This window comes from Haliaeetus albicilla, chromosome 16, assembly GCF_947461875.1.
Source record: "Haliaeetus albicilla chromosome 16, bHalAlb1.1, whole genome shotgun sequence".
Classification (NCBI taxonomy): Eukaryota; Metazoa; Chordata; class Aves; order Accipitriformes; family Accipitridae; genus Haliaeetus; species Haliaeetus albicilla.
The window spans coordinates 6,936,472-6,960,302 of NC_091498.1; the positions used below are offsets into that span (position 1 = coordinate 6,936,472).

At 60.6% G+C, this 23,831-nt stretch overlaps 2 protein-coding genes across 3 annotated transcripts; both read right to left on the bottom strand.

The window, feature by feature from the left end:
* Positions 1 to 899: 899 nt before the first annotated feature.
* FABP3 (fatty acid binding protein 3) lies at positions 900 to 4,632 on the bottom strand. Its single transcript, XM_069803387.1, has 4 exons — positions 4,382 to 4,632; positions 3,478 to 3,650; positions 1,311 to 1,412; positions 900 to 1,198 (listed from the first exon to the last, which is right to left on the bottom strand). The coding sequence occupies exons 1-4, from the start codon at positions 4,602 to 4,604 to the stop codon at positions 1,145 to 1,147; spliced, it is 552 nt and encodes a 183-aa protein (XP_069659488.1). The 5' UTR covers positions 4,605 to 4,632; the 3' UTR covers positions 900 to 1,144.
* A 2,960-nt stretch (positions 4,633 to 7,592) lies between these two features.
* LOC138689242 (cAMP-dependent protein kinase inhibitor alpha-like) lies at positions 7,593 to 21,152 on the bottom strand. Of its 2 annotated transcripts, XM_069803388.1 has the most exons (5): positions 20,693 to 21,152; positions 9,601 to 9,693; positions 8,682 to 8,800; positions 8,147 to 8,298; positions 7,593 to 8,068 (listed from the first exon to the last, which is right to left on the bottom strand). In XM_069803388.1, exons 4-5 carry the CDS (start codon positions 8,289 to 8,291, stop codon positions 7,986 to 7,988), a joined length of 228 nt encoding a protein of 75 aa, XP_069659489.1. In that variant the 5' UTR covers positions 8,292 to 8,298; positions 8,682 to 8,800; positions 9,601 to 9,693; positions 20,693 to 21,152; the 3' UTR covers positions 7,593 to 7,985. The 2 variants fall into 2 exon arrangements, with proteins under 2 accessions (XP_069659489.1, XP_069659490.1); XM_069803389.1 differs by lacking the exons at positions 9,601 to 9,693; positions 20,693 to 21,152 and having other exon boundaries at positions 8,645 to 8,753.
* Between the last annotated feature and the right edge of the window lie 2,679 nt (positions 21,153 to 23,831).

Consider the following 23,831-nt stretch of genomic DNA (forward strand, 5'->3'; position numbering starts at 1 on the left):
GACCTGCATTAAAGGGTTTTTTTGAAAGTCCTGGCTGCTTTCAGAGCTTCCCCAGGGTGGGAAGGGGGTGTGTGATGACGTGACCCCTACGAGAAGCCTGGTGCCTTCTTGTAAGGAGCAACTGGACCATAAATCTTGTAACTGGAGCTGAAGGTCAGGGGGGAAGGGATGACAGAGGGCTGAACTGTCCTGCACTGGGTCTGTGGTTGCTCCAGGCTGCGGTGACAGCAGAGGAAGTCTGCCAGGAGCAGCTTGTCCCTGCTGGGCAGATGTGTCAAACGGGGAGCTGAGTTGCTCCTGGTGTCTACAGGGAAGTGAGAGTTGGGCTGGCGATTGCCTCTTGGCATAGCAGGAGGAGGACTCGGGGTCAGTGGAGGCAGCCTGCCCCTTTTCCCTGTGCTTTGTCCTTTCAGCACTCCTCACCCCACTTCCCCATGGCTGAGTCCCCCCTTTTGGACCGGTTTCCTTCCCAAACCCAGACACAAGTGCTCATGACCTTGATTCCTGGCCCGGGCACTGCTGGGTGTGCACCATCAGCTGATGCTTTGGCAGAGAGTGAGTGCCTGCCTGCACTGGTGGTGGAAAGGTCGCTCTCGCTGGGATGGAGAGTGTCTGGATCCTGGATGATTGATGGCAGAGCTGCAGTGGGAGTAAACTAATATTCCCCCCTGAAAAGCACATTTCTAACTACAAGGACCTCTCTGATTTCCACAACTCAAAGAACTGGCTGAGACTGGCTACTGGGATCACTGGTCATTTAACCCCATTGCTGCCAGGGTGTCTGGGCTGGATTTAAGCCCCGTGTTCTTCCCCGTAGCCTGGCTGAGACTGGTGTCGTTCAATGCTGTGGGTGAGCATGTGCTAGAAAAGCCTTTTTCCAAGTAAACTGATCACAGAGCTGTAACAAGATGGCCTTTATTATTTTTCCATGTGGATTTTCCCATTATTAAAAAAAAAACCCAAACCCAAACCATGAAACCACCACCCAAGCCCCAAGCAGCCCCACGAGGTGATGGGGACGGGGCAGCCGGCGGCCCCAGCGGGTGCAGTGGGCTCCAAGACTATGGCAAACCGTGCCTGGCACGGGGCAAGGACGGGGGCGAATGCAGGACCGGGTGACAGGTGAGAGAGGTGGGGAGGGTGTCTATGTCGCCTTCTCGTAGGTGCGGGTGGAGACGACGTTGCCCATGGTGAGAGTCTGGTGGCAGAAACGGTGGTGGGGAGGTTAGTTGTGCCGAGCCGGTGCAGCTCCCGGCTTGCCCTGTGCCAGGCTGAACCCCTCCGATTTAAAACCATCTCTCTTTCCTTACCAGAATTAATTTCCCATCCTTCAGCTCCCGGACCAGCGATGTCTCCTTCCCATCCCACTTCTGCACGTGGACGAGTTTGCCTCCATCCAGCGTGACCTTGGACTGCAGGGAGAGAGCAAGACCTGCTGTTACCCTCTTCCCTGGGGTTTTTTGGCTCCTGGGGGCTTTGTCCCTTGGAGGGGACGATGCTGGGTGTCCTTGTGCTCACCCAGGAGCCCCGTGGGGCTCAGGGACAGGTTGCGGGTGCCACCGTTGGGATGCCCATCTGGCAGCATCCCTCCTGACTTTGTCAGCTCGGTTCGGCACAGGCCACATCCTGCTCTGTCTGCTGGCTGGGTCACGGCCTCGGCTGCCCCCCCGGTAACCCCGCTGTGGGCACCGTCACGGTTACCCTGCCCTCCCTGACCCAGGGCCAGCACAGGGAGCCCTGCCCAGGGCCACATCCTGCTCTGGGGCTGCCGGGACCTGATCCTGGCCGCTCCCAAGCGTGGCTCACTGCCTCCGGTGCTGGAGGGATCAAAGAGGTGGGGCAGGTATCAGTGCTTTGAACCGGAGGGCCTGGCAAGGGTTTTTGGAGGGGCTGATCCAGCAAACACGCCTCTGCTTGCCGGGGCCGCTGTTTGCACAGCCGTTGCTGTTGACTCTGCCCCAGAAGCCTGGCCCTTGCCAAGGTTAGTGTGACAGCCGGCTGGGCGCAGCCGCGGGGCAGCACGGTGCGGGGTTGTGCCAGGACAGGCAGCGGCACCGGCTGCCCGACCCCATTTCTGCCCCGTGCCCCCCACCCAGCTCCTCCACAGCCGGGTGCTGCCTTTCAGGTGCTCCCCATAGCCCAGGTCCCCACAAGGTTTGGGTGCCCCCCATGGCTCGGGGTCCCCCCGCCCCAGAGCTCAGGTCTCCCCATAGCTGGGTTGTCCCCACTGCTCAGGTGCCCCAATAGCTTGGGTCCCCCACAGCCAGGGTCTCTACACACCTTGGGTCTCCCCACAACTCAGCTCCCTGCACAGCTCGGGTGCCCCACAGCCCTGGACCCCCCTCATCCTGGGTGCCCCATCACTCGGCGCACCCCACAGCGTGGCAGACCCCACCTGCCCCATCCCGCGCAGCCCCATGGCTCAGCCCCAGCCGTCCTGGCCCCCGCTGCCCTGTCGCGTGCCCTCTGGCCACCGGCCGAGGGGCGTCTGAAGGGCACGTCCCTGGGCTGCGGGCAGGAGCTCGCGGCAGGTCACACGTCTCGAACATAGCTTCCACCAGCTCCGGCAGGTCAGAGTGGCGGCAGTGCTGCAGGCAGGGATGTGCTGCCCTGTATCTGCCCGGCACTACTGCCTTGCTCGCTCTTGTCCCCTTTCAGCCTGTCCTCACTTTGTGCCCAGCCCTTGCACTTGCTGCATTGGGGTCAGGAAGGGGTTTTGTGTCCAATGAGCCCCAAGGTCCCCTCCCTGAAGTGCCCCCGGGGCTGGGTGGGGGGCACGGGGCTGCCCGCTGCTCCATCCACAGCAGCTGGGAAACTAGGAAAAAGTAGGGGCTCGATCAGTCCTGCAAGGGAAGATGTCTGTGCAGGATGGGAGAGGCCATGAAAGAAGCTCTGACCTGTCTTGAGGTGTTTTTTCTCCTTGCTTTTACAGGGAGGAACAGCCTGACCCGGGAGGCGTTGGCCTCCTCAGAGACCCCTGGGGAGGCATCAGCCCCTAGGGAGGCATGGGCCAGGCAGGATTGCCCAGCTGCTCCATCCCTGCCTGCAGAGCTGCCTGCTTTGTAGGCCAAGCCAAGAGAGGGCTCAACAAAGAGGTCTTGTGCCCTTCTCCCCCCCCTGCCGGAGTGGGGACAACACTTGCTGCCACCCCACCACGTCCCCTTGCCTCCTCTTGAGCAAGCCCCTGGGCGGGCAGCTGGCATTTGCAAGCCTGGCTCTTGCACAACCTTCCCGGCAGCTCCAGGGCCCCGTGCTGCTCCCCGGGGGAAAACCCCGCTGCAAAATGGGGTGAGGTGGGGGCCCTTGGCTGGGTGAGACTGGGCTTGAACACCAGCTCCAGCAGGCAAAGTGGTTTTACCCTTCCAAAGGCAAAAAGGATGGAGCCCCAGAGCCAAGAGCTGATGGCCAGATTCAGTAGAGCCCACAGACCCTTTTTTGGGGGGTCTGACACGATGGGGACGGGGGCTGGGGGCTCACCTTGACGTGTCTGTCGTCCGCCGTGGTCTCGTCAAACTCCTCGCCCAGCTTGAAGCTGATCTCTGTGTTCTTGAAGGTGCTTTGGGTCTTCACTGTGATCTTGTCGCCTGCCACCTCGATGATGGTGGTGGGTTTGGTGAGGCTGGCCACCTGCCGGGTGGCGAAGCCCACCCCTGTGGGGTGCAAGGTGGGGGAGAGCTGAGGGTGTGTGGAGGGGCAGGATGCGGCTGTCAGCCTCTGGTCCCCACTGGCATCACCCCAGAGCTCTTCCTTCCTGTGACAGTGGGGGGTGAACCCCAAAACTGCTCACCACTTGTGGTCCTGGGGGGCTTTATGTGTGCCCACTGCGCCTGGGGGGGCTCCAGGGCAGGAGCGGGGAGGGGGGGGCTGGGAACGCTTCCATTGCTCGGGGATGGATCCTGCACCAGCACCCACCAGCTCCAGGGCTGGGCAGGGTGGGGGGGCACTGGTGTCACCCCCCACTCTGCCTGGACCGCTCGTGGGTGGGGACCAACCCTGCCCAGAAGCAAGGCAGGGGCTGGGGCTGGGTGATGGGGAGCTCCGGGGCTGGGGCGGGGGGAAGGCTGAAAGGGTCCTGGGCGGCTCCCTGCACCCCGGTGGGGGCATCCCCTCCCTCTGCCGAAGGCTGTCCCCCGGGTGGGGGGGCAAGGGAAGGATGAGACCCCCCTTACCCCGCCCAAGCCCCCAGGCATAAAGCCCCAGAGCCCCCCATAAACCACCCTGCCCAGGCAGCAGCGACCCCCCCACCGCCTGCAGCCACCCCCAGCCAGACCCCCGTGTGCAGGGGGCTCGGCCAGGCAAATTGGGGGGTGGGGGAGGTGGTAGAAAAAAAAGGGGGTGATGTCGTGAATCCAGCCCCCCCCCCGCACACCGCCCCACTCACCCAACGCCTTCATGTACTCATCGAAATTGGCCGTATCCACCAGCTTCCAGGTGCCCAGGAAGGCGTCAACCATGGCGAGGGGGTGCAGGGGAGGGGGACACACACACAGAGCCACACGCGTGTATGGGGGTCCCGGGGGTCCGGCTGGCTGTGAGCGTGGCACTGCACCGCCCAGCTCGCAGCTGCCTGCCGGCCTCGCAGCCGCCTTAAATAATGTCCTCATCACATGATTGGAAAGAGCACAACCGCACTCCAGAAATACTCCCCGGCAGCGCTGCCAGCGGCCACCTCAGCCCGTCATCTGTCACTGGCCACCAACCTCTGCCGAGATCCCCTGGTCGCGGAGGGTCAGGTTGGGTTGGGTCAAAGATGGGGAGACCAGAGTGGGTCAATTGTGTCACGAGTTGTGTACGGTCTCTGCACTGGTGGTGCGGGGTGGTCAAAGGGCATGGGATGTGGGGAAACTGAGGCAGAGCAGAGCTGGGCAAAGCAGGTGTGTGCCCACCCCATGGCTGCCCCAAGGCGGGGAGGGGTGGGTGCGGGGGTGGGTGCTGCCTGTGGTCTGTGGGTGGTGGGGCATGGTCAGGACATGGGGACACCAGCAATGGCAGTGTCCTTCAGGATAATGTGTGCTGGGGACAGGGAAGCTGAGCTGGGGAAACTGAGGCACAAGGAACAGCAAGTACTGGGGAGGTCGGGGTGGGGTGGGGTGTGTGTGTCAGGCATCCAGGGGAGTCTGGGGACACATGTGACCCCCACCTCTGCTCCGTGTGTGTGGGGACAAGAGTGACCCTGTCCCTGCCCTGTGTGTGTGGAGACTCTGGGGACACGTGTGCCCCAGGGATGCTCTGTGTGGTGGGGCGATACTGGGGACAAGGCCAGCCATGGGGCTATGGGACCCACAGCATGTCCCCCCCCCTCACATCTCCCCTTGCTTTGGGGTCCAGTGGCAGCAGAGTCAGTGCCAGTGCATCCCCCAGTTCCCTCCCAGCATGCTGGGGGTCACCTGTGGCCATGGGATTTGGTGTCCCCTGCCCCCCGGCTCCCCGGGGACGTGCCTCCTCTTGCCCCTGTCCCCAGGCAGTGGAGGGTCCCAGCTGGGGGAATTGGTATCCTCGAGCTCTGTGGCTGCAGTGCATCCCCCCATCTTGGGGACATGGGTGTCAAAGTGACCAGGTCCGGGAGGGACCTGGGGACAATTTCTCCCTCTCCCTGGCCCCAAGGTGTCACCACAGATACCCAAAAATAGCCAGGAGCTCGTGTTCAGCCTCCTCCCGCTGGCACTGCCTCCGAGCAGGACCCCCTTGCCTCCTGTCCCAGGGGGGACAGGCACCAGACCCCACAGGATGGGTGTCCCCCTGCCCCCGATGGGACACCGCACAGGGCACAGCTCCCCAGGGAAAGACAGACGATTTATTCCCTGGACAAGGCTCCGGGGAGTAAAAGCCCCAACTCACACGCACCCACCCAGCCCTGGAGGGGACAAAAAGGGCAGGGGCTGTCCCCTGTCCCCTCACCCTGGGTGTCGGTGTCCCAAATCTGCACAGCCCTGGTTCCCACACATGCTCCCAGCCTCCCCCCAAGACAACAGGACCATAAGATGTGGATGTTCACACGTGTGACTGACCACACACACGGACACCCACCCACAGGAGCACCAATACATGTGGACACCCATGCTGACAGACATGCACTCATGCACATGAACACGTATGCACATGGCTGCTCACGCACATGGACACCCACCTACAGGAACACCCATGCACAGGAGCACCACCCCACCCCCCCGGACACCCACCCACACCAGCACCCCCCCCAGACATCCCTGCAGACAGACACTCACACACACGGACACCCACCCACAGGAGCACCCAAGCACATGGACATCCATGCACATGGACACCCACCCACCCACAGAAGTTCCCATGCATGTGGACACCCATGCTCACAGAGACCCACCATGCACATGGGTGCCCATGCACACGAACAACCATGCACACAGCTGCCCATGCACATGGACAGCCACACAAATGAACACCCTCGCACATGGGTGAGCACCCATGCACATGGACACTCATGCACACAGACACCCACCCACAGGAGCACCCATGCACATGGACACCCCCCCTGCACACACATGCATGCTGACACCCATGTGCACAACACCCACGCACATGGATGCACAAAGGTGCCCACACATGTGGGTGCTCCATGCACAGAGGCATGCACGCAGACACCCATGCACATGCGTGTGCATGCACACACACGGATGCCCACCCACACATGACACTACGTCCTGGCCAGGGCTGGCCTCCACACCAAGGGACAGGCAGCTGGTGTCCTTGCCCAGGAGCCCGGGGGTGGCCAGGGCCACCCTGGGGTGCTGGGGATGGGTGCTGCTGGACATGGTGGCCCCGTGTGTGGCCCCGCACAGCTCTCCCAGATCTGGTCACCACCTGGGTGGTGGCCAGAGTGGACCTGGGCTTTGAGATTTATTTGCTGGTCCCACAGCGACAGCTATAGGTGACCATCTGCGATGGAGCTGGGTCCAGCACAACGTGGAAGCGCTCTGCCCTTCTCCAGCCTCCAGCCAGCAAACCCCAGCCTGGGAAACCAGCCCCTGCCCTGGGCAGGATCCGGGCAGCTCAAGTCCTTCCCGGCCTCTCATCTCGCCCAGCTTGGGCAGGAGGGTCTCCATCCCACCCACTAGCAGGAGCGGAGGTTTTGGGGAGCATGGCCGGAGCCTGGGAAAGCCCGACTCCATTTTGTGCACATCCCCAAAGCGCCGCAGGACCTGGCTGGCCCCGTTTGCTGCTGCTTCTCCCTCTCTGGGTTATCCCCAGGGACAGGGCAGGGATCCCAGGGCTGCGGGAGGGGAGCAGGCATGGGGACCCATGGGTGGCCCTGGCATGGGGAGCTGGAATGATGTGCAGGGCTGGGGATGCCCAAAACAGCATCACCCTGCTTATCCCCCCCAAAATCACCGGCATCCCCCTGTCCCCAGGAGCTGAGACCCCCGGGGCAGGGACCACCCTGGGATTCTCTGCTCCTCGGTGGGAGTCCTCAGCAAGGTGCTGGCTGCCTTGGGGTTGGAGGGGGGGGAGGGCTTTGCTTAAGGGCTGGGGGGGGCTGTTGGGGTTGTGCAGTGCTTCCCCCCCCTTCTTGAAAAAGGCTCCTGGATCACACGGGAAGAAAGGCCAGGAGACGGAGGTGGTACCCAAAACATCACAGTGAACACCACACTCAGCTAGAAACACCCGCGGGCTGCTCCTGCGACGAGGAGAAATGTCCCCCCGGCGAACCCCCTGTGCTCGGTTCTGCCAAATGCCCCAGAAGAAAAATATTCCTCCCCCCCGGGGAGGCAAGAAAATCCCCTCCCCGACGTCCTCACCCAGGGCGTGGGTGAGAATCGCCCCTTCGTCACGGCAGGTCCCCGCCATGCGATGCTCCCCCCACGGCGGGGGGGAGATGACACCCGACGGTCTCGCCGCCGTAGCACCGAGGAAAACCCAGCGGACTCCGGCTGTGCCAGGAAAGCTGGGCTGATGCTCTGCAGCCTCCTCTTTCCTCCGCTGGTCAGCAATGTTTGCCCCCGGGAGCGGGGTTAGGACGTGTCCTTCAGCTCGGGGCTGGGGGGCTGCGGAGGGGGCACCTCCGTCGAGGGCGACTGCATCTCCTGGGCGCTGCCTGCGAGGAGAGACGAGGGTATGAGCGACTCTGGTTCCTGCCCGCCCCGTGTTGTCCCCCATCTTCCCCATTCCCTACCTGCGTTCAGGGACATCTCGGCCAGCTTGAGGGGCAGGTCAGAGGGGCTGACGCCGGCCGGCGAGCCCAGGATGTCAGGCAGGGCATTGCGCCGGCCCGTTCTCCCGGAGGATGCGAAGTCCAGCACGGGTTCCACCTCAGTCATGCTAACCCTGGAGAGACACGGTCCCCTCTGCGTCAGCACCGCTGGGCAAGGTGGCCGCCAGGCCCTGAGTGGGGAGGGTGGCTCTGGTCCAGGCAGGATGCTCTAGTTCAGGGCAGGCAGCATCCCCTGCCTGCAGCTGCCCAGGGAGCAAGGCTAAGCCCTCTACAATCCCCTCTGCCCACCCCGACTGCAGGCTCTCCAGGAGCAAAGGCAGGGACCACCCTGCCCACGGGACTCCCCCGTCCCCAGCGTTGGCACCTTTGGGTGCCGTGATCTCCGCTGGTCACCGCATCATGGAGGAAGGGGGGTCCTCAGGGGTCCCGCTAGCATCCCCCCACCCCCAGCAGCCTTACCGGGCACCCTCCAGCCTGGCCTGGCGCTGCGTCTCACCCGTGCCCAGGCTCCTGCTCCGCTCCCCGGCCTGGCGGTTCCCCCTCCCGACGTCTCCCAGCCAGTGAGGGACCCCACGGGAGACGGGGACTCCCGGCCGGGTCCCCTCCGGCTCCAACCTGGGGGAGGCAGACCAAGGGGTCAGCGATGGGGCTGGTGCCAACAGGGTGTGAAGAAGGGAGCGAGGGCCAAGCCTGGGGGTGGGAGAGGCTGTGTCCCCATGCGGGGCACCCATAGCACCCAGCACCCTCCTCCCTGGGTGGCTCCACCAAGCCGGACTGTGAAGGGCAGGGACCCCTTGTCCCTGGTGGGCAAGCAGGAGGAGGGGACGACAGCAGGGGATGGATGGAGAGCAGGGATGGGGACATGGAGATGACACGCAGCTGGGAGGTGGGACAGCAAGGGAGGCTGAGAGGGCAGAGCAGGACTGGCTGCAGTGCCAGGGGACAAGGGCACATCGTCCCCAAACTGGGGACCCCACTGTGTTCCTTGAGGAACAGCTCTTGCTGAGCCAGGGCAGGCACTGGTGATGCTGGAGTCTCCTCGAGCGGGAGGAGGGCTGTCCCAGGAAGCCTCCAGCACTGGGCACTGTGCAGATCCCACCGGCATGGATCTGACCCGGTGCATGCTGCTGCTGGGACCTTACTGGGGTGTTTGCTCAGTGCTGGTAAATATTTTGGGCTTTTGCAGAAGGGTTTTGCAGCTGCAGGCAGGAGGTAGCACAGGACCTTGCAGGGACAGGGGTGGCCTCTACCCTCCCAAAACCCCCTCTGCCCATTCATGGGGCATAGGGACCCCCAAGCCATCACCCCAGCAGACCCAGTCCCTCCAGGTCAGGCATTGGGGGCAATGCTGGGACTGGTGTCCCCAAGCTGGTGGCAGTGGGAGCTTGTCCTGTTGGGGGGGGTGATGAACTTACCGGTGTCCCCCTGGGAATTGCTCTCAGGTGGAGGACGAGCCAAGGTCTCCGAGTCCTTGGGCGAAGGCGCTGTGCCGAGTAGGACGAGTGACCCTGGCTGCGTGCGAGGAGGAGACATGAATGATTAACCCGAGAGGTAAGATTAGTCATGGGGTGGCCGCCCTACGTGGGGCAGGACCCATGCCCTTTTCAGGTGGGGAAACTGAGGCACAGAGTGAGGCTCAGGTGTGTGACGAGGGCAGGGTCTGTGGCCCTGCAAGTGGTGGCTGTGCTGCTGCAGAGACTGGTGGAGGTGTGATGCTCCCTGTGCAGGTGTACACGCATGCACCATCTATGGCACTCTGGGGCTGTATGCATTTGCCTGTGCATTGGAACATGTGTGTGCATTGGCACACGTATGTGCATGTTTGCATGCATGACCTCTGGCTGGGCTGTTGTGTGTGAGCATATGTGTACATGCAGCTGGAGCTGAGCCCCAGGGTGTGCATGTATGGTGTCCTCTGGTACACATGTGCATGCATGGTGTCCCATGGTACACGTATGTGCATGCTTGGCATCCCTTGGCACATATGTGTGCATGCATGCTGCATTGTAGCACATGTGTGTGAATGCACGGAATCCCCTGGCACATGTGTGTGCATGCGTGGTGTCCCATGGTACATTTATGTGCATTCACGGCATCCCCTGGCACATGTGTGTGCATGCATGGTGCACTGTGGCACATGCATGTGCATGCATGGCATTCCCTGGCACACATGCGTGCATGCCGTGTGCACCCCTATGTCAGCGTGAGGGCTGCTGCCAGCTCCTGTTAGTGCCAGAACCATGTCACCTCCTGGTCACAGAGTTTCTCATCACACACCACAGATTCAAGCTCACGTCTTTCCTCTCGCAGTGAGTGCCCTGCAGCAACGCCTGCTCACCCAGCAGGAGCCCTCGGCCCCGCAGCCCCTGCTCCAGGCACCGGGACACAGGCAGGCAGCGTGTAGCATCTGTGATGGCACTGGAGCACCCGCTGTGTCACCCTGGCAACCCTGTGGGAACAGGGGCTGGGGTGACACGGGGCTCACACGCCAGGCCTGCGTGATGGTGTGAGCACATGAGCATACACAGGCACACTCATGTTCACACACACACACACATATGCATATACTCATGCATGCATGCAGATGCACGCATGCATAGAGGCATGCGTGCACACGTGCAAGCGTGCATGCACATATGCACATACACATGAATATACATGTGCGCACACACAGGCTTCCCACAGACAGACTGACTCGTTGCACATCCCAGCAAGAAGGGATCCCTGCAGGGCTGGATCAAAGCTGCCTTCCTGGCAGCCCCACCAGCTCCTGCTGGCTCAAGCGCTGGAGAACCAGGCAATAAACAAGCCTTCAAGACCAGGCTGGATCCTGCCTATCTCCTTCCTGTAGCTAAACATCTCCAGGGATGCTGGGGACGGAGTGCCCAGGATACAGGCAGGAGTTACACCCCGTATGCTCACCTAGCCCACTGAAAAGCCGTGCAGAGAGATCGGGACTTTCATGCTGGCATGGCCAGAAAAGCTACTGGGACCCTGGAGGGGACCGAAACCCCTGGGGGGTTGTCACGGGCAGGGGAATGCTGACCACTCCTGGGATGCAGCATCACTGTCTTGGGGAGCCCATTGGGCTGTCCCTCATCCCCCTGCACCTCTGGGCTCCCTTGGGAGCAAGGTTCAAGGTACCAATATCTGCCCTGTCCTCCCAGTCCCACAGGCAGCAAATCCAACTTGGTACTGGGCAAATAACATTGCATAAACCTGGGGCCTCTGCCCAGCCAGTGGGGATTTCTCCCTCTAAGCAGGGACTGTTTCTGGGAGGCTTAACGTGGTCTCAACTTAAAAAAGCTCCTGGAGTCACATGGAAGGTCCTCAGGGCTGCTGGCTCCTGCTTTAATGCCCCTAATGGGATATAGGAGCATAGGGCAGAAATAAACCTTAATCCCTTTTGGAGATGGGCTGCGGTGGAAGATATTGGGAAGAGGTGGAGGGAGGACATGGCACTGGGATGTGTTGTGTCCCCTTAGTCAAGTTCCTTGGGAATCGAGCGAGCCCCACCATGGCAAAAACTGCCTCCTGCACAGAGGCCACCAGGAGACCAGAAAATGTCCTACAAGACCATATCCAGGCTGGGATGTCCCCAAACCTCAGGCGTCTTCATGCAGCACAACATCCTCCCAACAAGAGAGCTCCCCAGGTCTCCATCCCCATGGTGCTGCTGAGCCCTGACGCTCTCATGCCACGTGGGCAAGAACTGTGGGCCCACGCTGAGCTGTGTATGGGCTGGGGATGCTCAGTAGCATAATTTGGCTGTGGTGACGACCAATTAAAGCACAAGAGAGGAAGGTGATGGTCTGGCTGAAGGCCAACGGGCCAGATGCAATGTGATCATGAGATGAAAGAGAAGCAAGATTTTTGCCATCCCACAGCGGCCGGGATGTGCCGCTCCCCATCCCGTGCTGCTGCAGATCCCCACCCCATGCCCAGTGTCCAGGCTGCCTGGGCAGCTTTTGCAGGATTAGACCTTGCCTTTGGCATCCAAGCTCCTTGCAGGATGCTCTGCTGCAGGAAACATCTCCTAAGCCCTGTTTTGGGTGCTGCCCCACTGCTTGCCTTTGATATTTGGGTATGAATCCTAAGCCTGGAGCCTCCTGGGGAGCTCCTGTACCTGCAGGCAGCGGGAAGAAGGGCTCCTGCCCCAGCCTCTGCTCCCTGCTCACCTGCTCTTTGCTCCAAACCTCCTCATCCAAGCCCAAAAAAGCCAAAATCCATGGCTTGTGAAGGAGGTGCTACAGCTGGACACCTCTGCTGAGACCCAGAGCAGCAGACCTGGGAAGGAGAGTGGTTTGGGGTGAAGAGCACCCAACCTCCTCTTCCTCTTCCTTATTATCCTCCTCTCCCAGCCTTGGGCCAGGGAAGTTGCAGGATGTACCCAGCCAAGGGACTGACCTGGCTTGGAAACAGCCACCCCTTTCCCTACCACCTGCAGGCAGTGATGCCAGGCGCAGGCAGTGCTGGGCAGGGACACGCTACGGCCACCCTGTGCCAGACGTGGGCTTTGCCATCAGTGGGAGGAAACCAGCCAAGGGTGTCAGGAGGAGCTCAGTCCCATCCTGCGGGCTTTGGGTAGGATGGGCAGCAGGGTTTGGTGGTGGAGGTCTTCCCTCTGGCATGGCGTCATTCCTGCTCGAAGGTTTGACTTAATCTCCCATTTCCCTGGATTTAAAAGCCTTGGGGGAAGGAAGGAAGATGCTGAACAGGCAGAGAAAGGTGTGAACCATCCCAGGGATGGAGCAGCTGAAGAGACTGAGGGTTCAGTTCGGGGTCAGACACCTCCACAGGCAGCAGCACGTCCACGCATCCTCCCCAGCGATGGAGGCAGGGATGTCCCCCTGACACAACTTGGGGTGCCGGAGGGCAGGAGGGAGCAGACCACGCTCAGGGGCTCACCCAAAATTGCACCTGTGGCTGCTGCTGGAGCCAGCACCTGGAGCATGGGGACCACGGGACATCTCGCAGTCCCCACTATGGTCACGTAACTCTGGCCAGTTTTGCCAAATGCATTTCCCCTCCCAGGGCACATGAACCAGAAACGCTCTGGGGTGTTTAGGACCGGGGAGATGTTACGGCAATGGCTGTAAAGTTTTGTTATGGATTCATTTAACCTTAGGGATTACGATTTGCTTTTTCAGATTCAAAGTGGTTGATGGGTTGTTAGCTAACTTGGAAGTGTGGGTTTGGACCATTTAATGTTCTCGGCTTTCTTTATAAGGGAGGATCTTCATGCTTGTTTAATTCAATGTGTTATGGGGTTGGTGCTATGCCCCGCCAATGACAGGCTGGGAAATGCTGCAGCCCAGCACAAGCCCTCTGAAAATCCACCTGCAAGCCCATGATGTTGATGTTATTAAGAGATGATGAACACAATGAAAAATGGGAAGCGTAACCATAACATTGAATTAAATGAGCGTTACAAGCTGGGAAGGAAAGAGCTGCCCCGGATCAAAAAGGGATGAGAGCATCATCCAGGAAAATCAACGATGAGTCCACAGGGAAGGAAAATCCAACGGGGCTGATTTAACCAGAGACCAACAACCACCAGACAGACTAAGCAGCCCCTGGAGCCTGGAATAGCAGATGGCAATAATTAAACACAGGATAAAATCTGGAGGGCTGAGAGATCTCCCCTGGAGGCAGCAGGTTTGGTCCCAGTGGTTTCATCTCGAGGGATGCGGCTGCAGGCAGCAGCGTTCCTGCCTGACGTAGCGGCAGTGCTGCCGGTGTTGGAGCCCTGGAGGTGCTGAGCAGGCACTCGCTGCCACATAGAAATGGGCTTCGTCAGCTGTCAGCAGCCCATAAACAGCTCCCAGGATCCAAGTGAGAGGGAAGGATGGGAATAAATACTGTCCCAAACTCATAATCTCCAGGGCACGGGGGAGAAAATGAGCAGGGAAAAGGCCCCAGGGATGATGGCTGGTGCGGGAATATTTAACACGAAGATGGAGAGTGACACAGAGAACAGGTTTTGCTTCAAGCTCAGAGCACAGGGAAGTCCCAACCCAAGTGCCTCGAGCTGGTGATCCCTCCTGGAAGCAATGCTGGGAGGGAAGCAGCTGCCAGCACCTGCCCGCAGGGGGATGCTGGCACCTCGCTGCCTGCCCTTGGCAGCGGAACCTCTCCAACCATGGACCAACATTTTTGTCCCTAAATCACCAGGTTTCCAGGCAGCCTGGGAAGGTGCCTGGGCCAGCTTGGATCCTGCCTGACATGTTTTGAGTGACGGTGACACAGCACAGAGAGAAGCAGTGCAGGGACCCAAGCGAACCTGTGCCTGGATGCTCAGAGCATCATCGAGGTCTCACACTATTTTTTCTCCCATTTTTCCTTGGCTTCTCCTCACCCTGTGGCCTCAGCTCCTTCCCAAAGCTTTGAGGACCCATTCCAGCAGGTTTTCAGAGAGGAGGTTACGCTGGCAGCTCCCCAAATCTCTGGCCCTACCTGAGATGGTCTAACGCAGACCCGTACCGGTGGGGTTGGCCCCTCCATGCGATGCACTTGCCAGCATACACCATTGTCCAGAAGGCATCCAACACGTGGGCTCCCACCACCTCCCCTCGCCACTGAGCAGCGGATCTCCCTCGTTAGACTAATGTACTTAGAGCAGTAATTCTCGTTACCCTCTAAGCCCCTTCCCGTTGTGTCCTGCTTCGCACTTTGACCTTCCTCCCTGCTCTCGCTCTTGCATACCCATCCTTGCAGCCTGACCTGCTTTCCCTCTTCTCCACGGTTCCTGCCTGTGCTTGGACTGCATCATCCATCGGTCTGGGGCACGTTGAAGTGTCTCTTCCTCCCGTCCATCATCCTGATATCCCTCTCATCATCCTGACATCCCTCTTCTCCCTTTCCCCTGCTCCCTCCCTGGTCCCCACCACTGCCCTGTGGGTGGGCAGTCCCATCCCTGCTCATACCCCAGTCCTGAATTATTTCACCCAAACCTCTCCCTGGGTTACAAGGATGATTTTAAAGATCACCCTTCATTTGCCTTTATTCACCTTCTGTTTCCTTTTTGCATGCTTTAGGGCTGACTTATTTTTTTAGGATTTTTTTCTCCAGCTGTAGGACTTAGAAATTTCTTTTTCATGCTAAAACCTGAGAGGTGTCCTAGCTAACACCAGCCTAGACTGAACACAAACACTTCCCTTCACTGGCTCTGCAGCGGGGCTTGTCCAGGCTTGTTGGATATTGGTACCTAAATTCCCATTCAAGGCAAAGAGTGAGAAAGAAGGACTCCAAAACTGATAATCTTAATTCCATGTAATTCCTGGATGCCAACAGGGAGATGAGCACAAGAGGTGGGTTTTGCTGCTGACATCCATAGGATGGAGTCACTGGGAGAAATGAAGGGTTTGTTATTGCTCCATCAATCCTGGTCTTGTTGTGCTCGGGGATGACGGCAGAGTTCAGCTCTGTTTAATACCCTCACGAAAGCCAGGAAAAAAATAAAATCCAACCTGAGTCTCTCCAGACAGGATTTCAGGCTATCTGAATAAACTGTCGCTTTGGTTTATAATGCTGCAAACACAAATCAGAGCAAGTCCTGCTCGAGGGTAAGAGTGAAACCAGCTCATGCGCTTGCTGATATCCCAACCCAAAGTTTCCCTGAGCATCTGCAGGGCAAACCCAAAAGCTGCGAACCCGTATCTGGGTGCCTCCAGACCTCAAGGTGCTCACCACCGTGCCGCACATCATGCCTTGGCTTCCCCAAAGGATAGTGACTACAGAGAAAATCCCCTTTTGATCCTGCAGACCTGGATTGGGCCAGGAAAAAGTGCTCTGGAGGATTTGGCAGTTTAATCCCAACACAGCCCTGCTGAGCTCAGCATCTCCTACAAGTCCATACATCAATAAAATTGAGGCATCTTTTCACGTGGGAGCAGCTCATGGGGCATCCCGGGCAGATGCTGAAAGCACCGGGGAAACCTGAATGCGCGACGGCCTCTGTACCATCCTAATTTCATTCCCGGACATGCCTGAGTTGCTCTTATTAAAGAGCAAAACGCAAAAAGCTCAGCAGGCAGAGGCACGAGGACGTGGGCTGACAGCACAGCATTGCTGCTGGGCTTTGCCGGGGACTTATCCTGCACCCAAAAGCTCCCCAAACCCGGGTGCAGGAGGGAGGGGGATGGATAACCTTAGCTGCATTGGCCTTGGGGTGTGCATCAAGCCTCACTCACCTGGAGAGGAAATAACCATATCCCAGGTCCTCTCCTCTACCCTACCGGAGCCCGGGGCTCCCAGCCCAGCACACATCACTGCTTCCCATCCTGCCTGATCTCTCCCAGGTTCCCAATTCTCCCCTGGGAAATTCAGAGAGGACAATTTTTCCTTCGCTTTGTGCTAATAACAAGCACCTCCAGCTTTTACCGTCATATAGAGCAGGGCTCCTGTTCCCTGGCAGCCGGGAGGTGCGAGGTCCCTGTGCAAAGATGCAGGCAGGACTCGGGGAAAGCTGCTGCCAGCAGGGATGGAGCTGTTTTGCAATATGGCATCCACAAGGAAGGACCCAGCAGCTCCCTCACTGGGCTCTGACACATGGGCTGGGCAAAACACCGGAGTGGGAGCAGCTCTGGGACAGCAAAACGATCCCACCTCTGCACCGCAGCCACCGCCGGCCCTGCCAGCCTGCCCGCTCATTGGCATTAGGAAAACGAAAAGCACCCAAAAAATCACCAGCGATATTCCGGTTGTGGTTATTTACTGTCGGAACGTGGCAAATCCTTAGGGCCAGCAGGGCTGGCAGCTCCTGGCGTCCTGGTGACAGGGGGGAGGTGACAGCTACGTGACCCAGCTTGACACCGCCAGGCAGGAGGACGCAGCACGAGCACAGCAGTGAGCGAGACCCTCAACCTGCACGCCGGTTTGAGTGCAGATTGGGATCACTCATTAAACAGCAGCTCCCCCGGCTCACAGCCATCCCCCTGCCCACACATGAGCAGCTGGGACCACGGGCTTGTGTTCCCCTGCCCAAACCTCCTGGACAGGAGATGCTGTCCCGCATCCCAGGGAAGGGTGGAGGGAGGGTTGGAGGCATCCCAGGGAGAGATCCCAACACATCCCAGGGAGGGATAGAGGCTCCCAGGCCAGCTGGGTGTTTGCCAGCCTGTGGGCTGTGACCTCTTCAGGGCTTGTGAGCATCCCTGCCTACACCCCCATCAATTAATTACCTTTAATTGCTGGTGTGGTGGGAGAACAGGAATTTCCCCCGGGGGATTCGGGTGCCTATCAGGGACCCCGCAAGAGTGCTGGGTGCTGCGTGGGAGGGCTGAGCCTGTCTCCCCAGTGCTCCTCTCCCCGTGGGTCTGCTCTCAGTCCCACTGCCTGCATTCAGGTCCTTTTCAAGTCCAAGGGGGAAAATGCAACAGGGGTGATAGAAGCCCACCCACAGCCCCCATGGAGAGGGACCTGGCACCACGGGTAAATCAGCGCTTGCTCCTGTAGCCAAGGGAGGTAAACAGGAGCTTCTCCTACCACACGTCTCAGTTGCAAAGTAGGTGATCTAATGGGAGGTAATTATGGTGATTGAGCCCTGGGTAATATAGCTCCCACCGTAACCTTTAGTTAGCTGCTCCAACTACGGCACAAACTATAATTTTGCATAATAAACGTGTCACCCACATCTAAATTGGTTTCATTCTTCAGTAGTTTCAGGTTCCCTCCTCCCCAAATGGCTCTTCATCAGCTCCTCCAGCCTGAGCATCCAGGGTGGGAGCTGATGGACCCCATTCGAGACGATGGGGACAGGGACGTCCTTGATTCTCCTGGCTGTGGATCGTGTGGGTGAGTACCACAGCACAGGGATTTGTGCCAGGGGAAACTCAAGGAGCCATGAGGATGTTGCGACGCGGGCTGTGGGCTGCTTGGGGCAGGGGCTGGGAGATCTGCTGGGGCACAGGGTGCCAGCTGGGTGTCACCAAGCATGTGCCTGACCATGCCGTGGGCTGGGTGACACGAGGCACCAGGCATTTCTGAAACGCAGCTGGGTGGCCGTGGGCTCAGCCGTGCACTGTGGGAGCCTCTTCCCCAGCTTCATCCAGCACAATGTCCCTTATCTCCATCTGCCACCAGTTGGCACCAGGAGAGGACAGTGGTCCAGCTCCTCGTGTTGGGGAGTGTTTGCTGGCTCCCTGCTGCCCTGTCCTGCTGCAGTCAGGTGGGGGAGCGATACTCCATGTGGCCCATCCCATGGCACCGCATTAGTGCTTGCACCACCACATCCAGGGCCCACAGAGGGACCCCCCTGCTCACCACCCCCAGGGTTCATTTCCTCCAGATCCCCTTCCTCTGGGTCCCCACCTGCCTGGTGAATCCACAGACCCCTGCTGGGTGATACTGGTCCCACCACAAAGGCTGGGCCGGTCACACCAAGGAGAGCCCAGATCAGCCCGTGGGTGCTCCTGCATCCAGCTGGCTATGGCAGAGAGGGCAGTGGGGTGCCCTGGGGAAGCAGCACTGAATTTGGAGGAGTCGCCCTGGCTCTGCCAAAGCAGCAGGACATATGCAGGCACCTGGATAATTAATTTTGGGGAGCTGAGCCAGCTGACGGCTTCGCAGGCCATGTGCTGCAGCTAGTACCTCCAGCTCCCTGGGGAGCCCCTGGCATGTGCTTCCCCCCAGGTTCCTGGCAGCCAGCAGATTTTCTCCTTCCCACTGCGACTCATCCAAGAAGGGAGATGGCTATGTTCCAGGGTGTCCTGCTCCCCTGGCAGCATCCCCTCGGGAGGGACTGATGGGCCTCCCCCCGTGGTGAGGCCTTGCATGAAGGTGATCCAGATGTTTTCCCCTGTACACATGCCGGGAGCATCACTGGGATTCCCCGACGTGGTAGCTGTCACAGCATCTTCCCTGCCACGCAGTGACACTTGCCCGGCCCCTGGGGAGCCGGCAGGGAAGGGACTGAGTGCCAAGAAGCAAAGAAATCTGTGTAGGCACCCTAGGGTCAAAGGCACGGCTTGAAATCCCCAGTCCTGATGAAGCAGAGCCAGATTCATTGCCCCTTGGCTGAGCCAGGCGCTAGAATCACCTGCCCGAGGAGCCAAGGTCAGAACCAGGCTGTAGCCCCTGTCCCCATCCTTCGTGGTGCCATGTCCCCACAGGGGACCAGAGCACACTGTCCTGCAAGGGAGCGTGGGGCCAGGTCAGGAATGGGTGCCAGAGCTTCAATGGCTGAACTGGGAGCTGAACCCAAGGCTTCCCCCAAGGGTGGCTGCAACCACAGCCACTGACAGCCTCCCACCGAGCATCCCCCAGCTCCCAGCCACCTCGTCTGCCTCCCCCTCTGCCTCCCAGCATCCCAGTCTGGGAGGAAACGCTGTGACTCCCCCAATTTAAAAAAGTGAGGAGAACCTGGCTCTGCCACCACCTTTCCCCCTCCCCTCCAAAACCTCCTGCTGAGCACATGAAAGGTGGAGACAGTAGTAGGGCCATCCCCCCCCCCCATTATATCTCCTGCCCAGCTGTGACAAGGGAGGGACATCCCGGGAAGAGTCCGGGCAGCCCTCTGTGACAGCAGGGGCTGAAGTGACCCTTGGTGGACAGCCCCAAGGTCATAGGCTGTGAGTACTCAGGGTGAGCAGAGGACATCCTGCCTCTGCCACCTCCTTGGTGGCACTGACACCCAGCCAGGGGACAGGAGCCAGCTCCTGGGACCAAAGGGCCCCAATCCAAGCATCTGCAGGGGCATCCTGCCAAAATAATGCCCTGAAGGGAATGAGGAGGGGTTGTCCCTGGGGAAGCCCTTTCCTCCCAAGAGGATGCTGCCCCAGGAGGAGTCACAAGATGAGCATGTCCCCCACACAGAGCGGAGCTCAGCCCTGTGCCAGCTCTCCCTGGGATCTCACTGCCTGGGGCCCCTGCAGCTTCCCGGGCCCAAAATCATCTGGGAAGCTCTAATCCAAGAAGCTGAGGGCTGGAGCTGGGGAGGTTGGGGCGATCTGGGTAGCTGCAATGAGGATGGGGCAGGGTGGAAGGTGGAGGGGGCAGTGGTGACCCCAGGACCTGCGAGGAAGGAGGAGGCAGGTGGTTAAGGGGCCAGGGGTGGGTGCCAGGATGGACAGAGGTGCCACCAACCATGGGGGTTGATCTGAAGTGCCCACCCTGAGATGGACGAGCGTTGCTTGGTGTCCGACTGCTGCTCACGCTGATCCTCCCTAGAGCCACCTGCCCCCAGTGGGATGGGCACGGACCCCCCCAAGCTGTCAAGAGACACCCCACTGCCCTGCTCAGCACTGCAGCCTGCCGCAAAGTTTCATTCCCCCAAAACCCATCTGTTCCCCGAGGCCACTGCCATCTCCTGAGCCCCCTGCCTCTCCCTTTGCTCCTATGCGCTGCCATGGAGGTGCCCAGGGCGGGCACCCGCTTCCCAGGGCGGGCACCCAGTCCCCACGGCGGGCACCTTGTCCCCAGCACCCGTGAGCATAGGGCATCCACCGCCGTGGCCCAGGGCCTCGGTGCGACCATGTCCCCTGCATCCACCACCCATCAGCTGCTCACCTGGGCTCTGCTGGAGCCGGTGCCTACGTCGATACCAATGCCGATACCGGTGCCGATGGCGGTGCCGGTGTCAATGCCGGTGTTGGTGCTGCTGCCGGTGTCGATGCCTGTGCCGGTGTTGACGTTGATACCGATGCCGGTGTTGCTGTCGGTATCGGTGTCGATGCTGCTGCTGATGTTGCTACGGGTGCCGGTGCTGATGCCGGTGCCGGTGTCCGTGCCGATGGTGCCGGTGCTGATGCCGGTGCCGGTGCCGATGGTGCCGGTGCCGGTGCCGGTGTCGGTGCCGATGCCGGTGCCGGTGGTGCCGGTGCCCGCCGGGCGGGCGGGAGGAAGGATGCTCCGCTCTCGGCAGGAGCCCCGGGGAAGCCTCCGGCTCTCAGGCAGCCCTTGGGGCACCCGGGGCCGAGCCGCCCGCAGCCGCCCGCCCGCCCAACGCCGCCGCTCCCCGCCGCTCCCCCCGCCCGGCCCCCGCTCCGCGCGGGGGGACCCCCCCGCCGCCGCCGCCGCCGCCGCCGCCGCGCCGCCCCGCCCGCCGCCTCCCCCCGCCGCCGGGCTCTGCCGGGGGCTGCCGGGCCCCCCCCGCCCCATCCCCGCCGCCTGCCCGCCGGGGACCGCCCCCCCCCCCCCCCCCCCGCCTCCGGGGCCGCCCCGCAACGCCCCCCCCCCCCCTCCCGCCCCGGGCTGGCCCCGCACTTGGTGGCTGCTGCTCGCCGCGGGGCTGCCAGCCTGCCCGGGGGCTGTGTCTCCCCCCCGGCGCTGAGACATTTGGCGGGGGGGCTCTGACATACCCACCCGGGGGCCCCTCTCCCCCCGCCCCGTAAGGCTCCATATGACATTGCCCTGCGATGCACTGGGACCACCCACCAGCTCGGACAGGGGGCTCGTAGCCCAGCACGGCCAGCAGGTCTGCTCGGAAAAAAGTGCAACCCCCCCAGATTTCTTCTGAATTAGGGTTCCTGGCTGCAGCCCTGGGGAAGGAGCCCCATGGCCCCCGCGGGGGGGGGGTGAGGAGGGCTCTGCTCGCCCACTGGGACAGCTTGGCCCCAGCCCACACACCTCCTTGCGCATTTATTTCAGCCAAAAATAATTGCCAGGCTCAAAATCTTTGGAAAAAATAATTTAGAAATATGTGGCTGCACCCCTATGGCGTGTACTGCCTGGGGTGCAGAGAGCAGGTGGGGAGGGGGGCTCGGAGACCCTGGATCTGGCTGGTAAATCCACCTGATCATGTCACAACCCCATGTTTTGCCCAGCACAAGGACTGTCCTCGCTGCAGAAGGACGCAGGGCAGATCCTGGGCGCAGAGCAAGATGCCGCCGTCTTGGCAGCCTGGGCTGCTCCTGGCTGACACCAGCATCACCTTGAGGGGGGGACGCAGCCAACACCGAGTGCGTGTGATGGGGGTTCCCCACCCACACCCCTGAACTGGAGCAGAACAGGGAGGGAGGGCAGAGGCAGCGATGAACAGAGCCCCTCCAGCATGAATTAAAAGCAACTCAAATTTGCACACAGGAATGGCAACCCAACCCCTTGGGCTGCCGCTGGTGCTCTCGCCTGTGTGCGCAACAGGGAAACAGCACAATTGCGGTGAGAGGCTCCGAAATGTCCCCTCCTGGCTCTCGAGGTGCACAGATGATGTCCCCAGGGCTGGGGAAGCGGGGTGCACCCGGGTGACGGAGTCCCTGCTCCCCTGGCCCTGCACAAGGATGCTGTTCCTGGCAGGAGCGGGGCTGGGCCCACATTCCCAGATTCCTAGCTCCGTCCATCTCCTCTCACTGCTGATGGTGAGGGGTGATGCTCAGCACCCAGAGCAAGGTGCCCGTCCTGTCCCTTCCCCGGGGGAGCTCAGCACCGCCCGGGGCTCGTGGACCGTCGGGAGAAGCCGGCGGCTGAGCCGGGCCCAGCAGTGGTTGCTGACCCGGGAAGGGCGATGCTTTCCTGACCTCTGCACCAGCCACCAAGGCCAATTCGGATGTGCCTCGCAATGCCAGGGTTGTAGAGGGACAAGAGTCACTGAAGCAGCCAGGACTTGGCTGGTCTCAGCCCGATGCTTGTCTCCAGTACCCCCCGTACCCCCAACAGCTCGGGGTGGGGGGTGCTGGAGCCACTCGGCCCTGCCAGCCAGCAGGAGGGACATTTATCCTGCCTGCTCGCTCACGCGTGGTGATGGGCGACTGGCAGCTCCCGCGCGGCCGGCGGGGAGGAGAGCCTTCGCCAGCTGCTATTTTTAGCTCCTCACGCTCCGTTTTCTCCTTGACTGTCTCCCCTCTCCGGAGCAGTCTCGGGCAGAGCATCGGTGATGTTTATCCTGGCTGGCACCTGATCGGATGTGACACTGGCTGTCGCGGGTGGGGGGGATGGCTGCCATCCCTCTGCTCCGGGAAACGTGTGGGAGCAAGGGAGATGTCGGGGGGACAGGGAGGGAGACGAGGGAAGCCCAGGGTGGTTGGGGAGGGTTCTGCCAGAGCACCCTGGGGAGGGTCTCCCTACCTCCAGCTCCTGGGTGCCCCCAAGGGATGCTCTGCCCTGGGAGAGCAGGGGGAGAGCTGCGGTGCGGTCCCCATTTCCACCTAGGCTGAATGCTTCCCTCTGCCAGTGTGATCCTTTGGGGATGGCTGGGCTAGGGGACCTGGGTAAACTGAGGCATGCAAGAAGTGTGCGAGTCCCTCCATGTTCAGCCAGTGCACTGCTGGCACCAAATAACCTCTCCAAACCTGCCTGCATCCAGGACATGGTAAGCATCAGGAGCCCAAACTCCCAGCTGAAGCTCGCAAAACTCTTGGGTACAAGCCCCGGCAATGCAAAAGCACGTCAGCATGGCAGCTGGGAAGGGAAAAATTATTCCCTTATCAGGCAGCACCTGTTCAGTGTTGGTACGGGGCAGTGCCGCGGTGCTTGGTGCTGTACTGACACGGGAGCAAAGGTTGCTCTGCTCTTCCTCTGCTCTTTCAGTACCTGCTCTCAGGCTTTGAAGACATTGAGATCGTCTTCCCAGAGTGCTCCTGGCAGGGTGAGTATCCCTGCTGATGGGGGACCTAAAATATACTCTCGGTGCCCTCCCAAGCATCGGGACAGCCCCTGCTTTATCCATCAGGGAGGTGAAACCAGCGAGGTTGGCGTCAGACCGCTCTCTGCT

Coding starts and splice junctions, on each gene's coding strand:
- FABP3 (XM_069803387.1), bottom strand. CDS start 4,604: ATGAGGACATTATTTAAGGCGGCTGCGAGGCCGGCAGGCAGCTGCGAG. Junction 1,413..3,477: donor CGGACGACAGACACGTCAAG/GTGAGCCCCCAG, acceptor CTCTCCCTGCAG/TCCAAGGTCACGCTGGATGG. Junction 1,199..1,310: donor AGGATGGGAAATTAATTCTG/GTAAGGAAAGAG, acceptor TTCTGCCACCAG/ACTCTCACCATGGGCAACGT.
- LOC138689242 (XM_069803388.1), bottom strand. CDS start 8,291: ATGACTGAGGTGGAACCCGTGCTGGACTTCGCATCCTCCGGGAGAACG. Junction 8,069..8,146: donor CGAGATGTCCCTGAACGCAG/GTAGGGAATGGG, acceptor CTCTCCTCGCAG/GCAGCGCCCAGGAGATGCAG.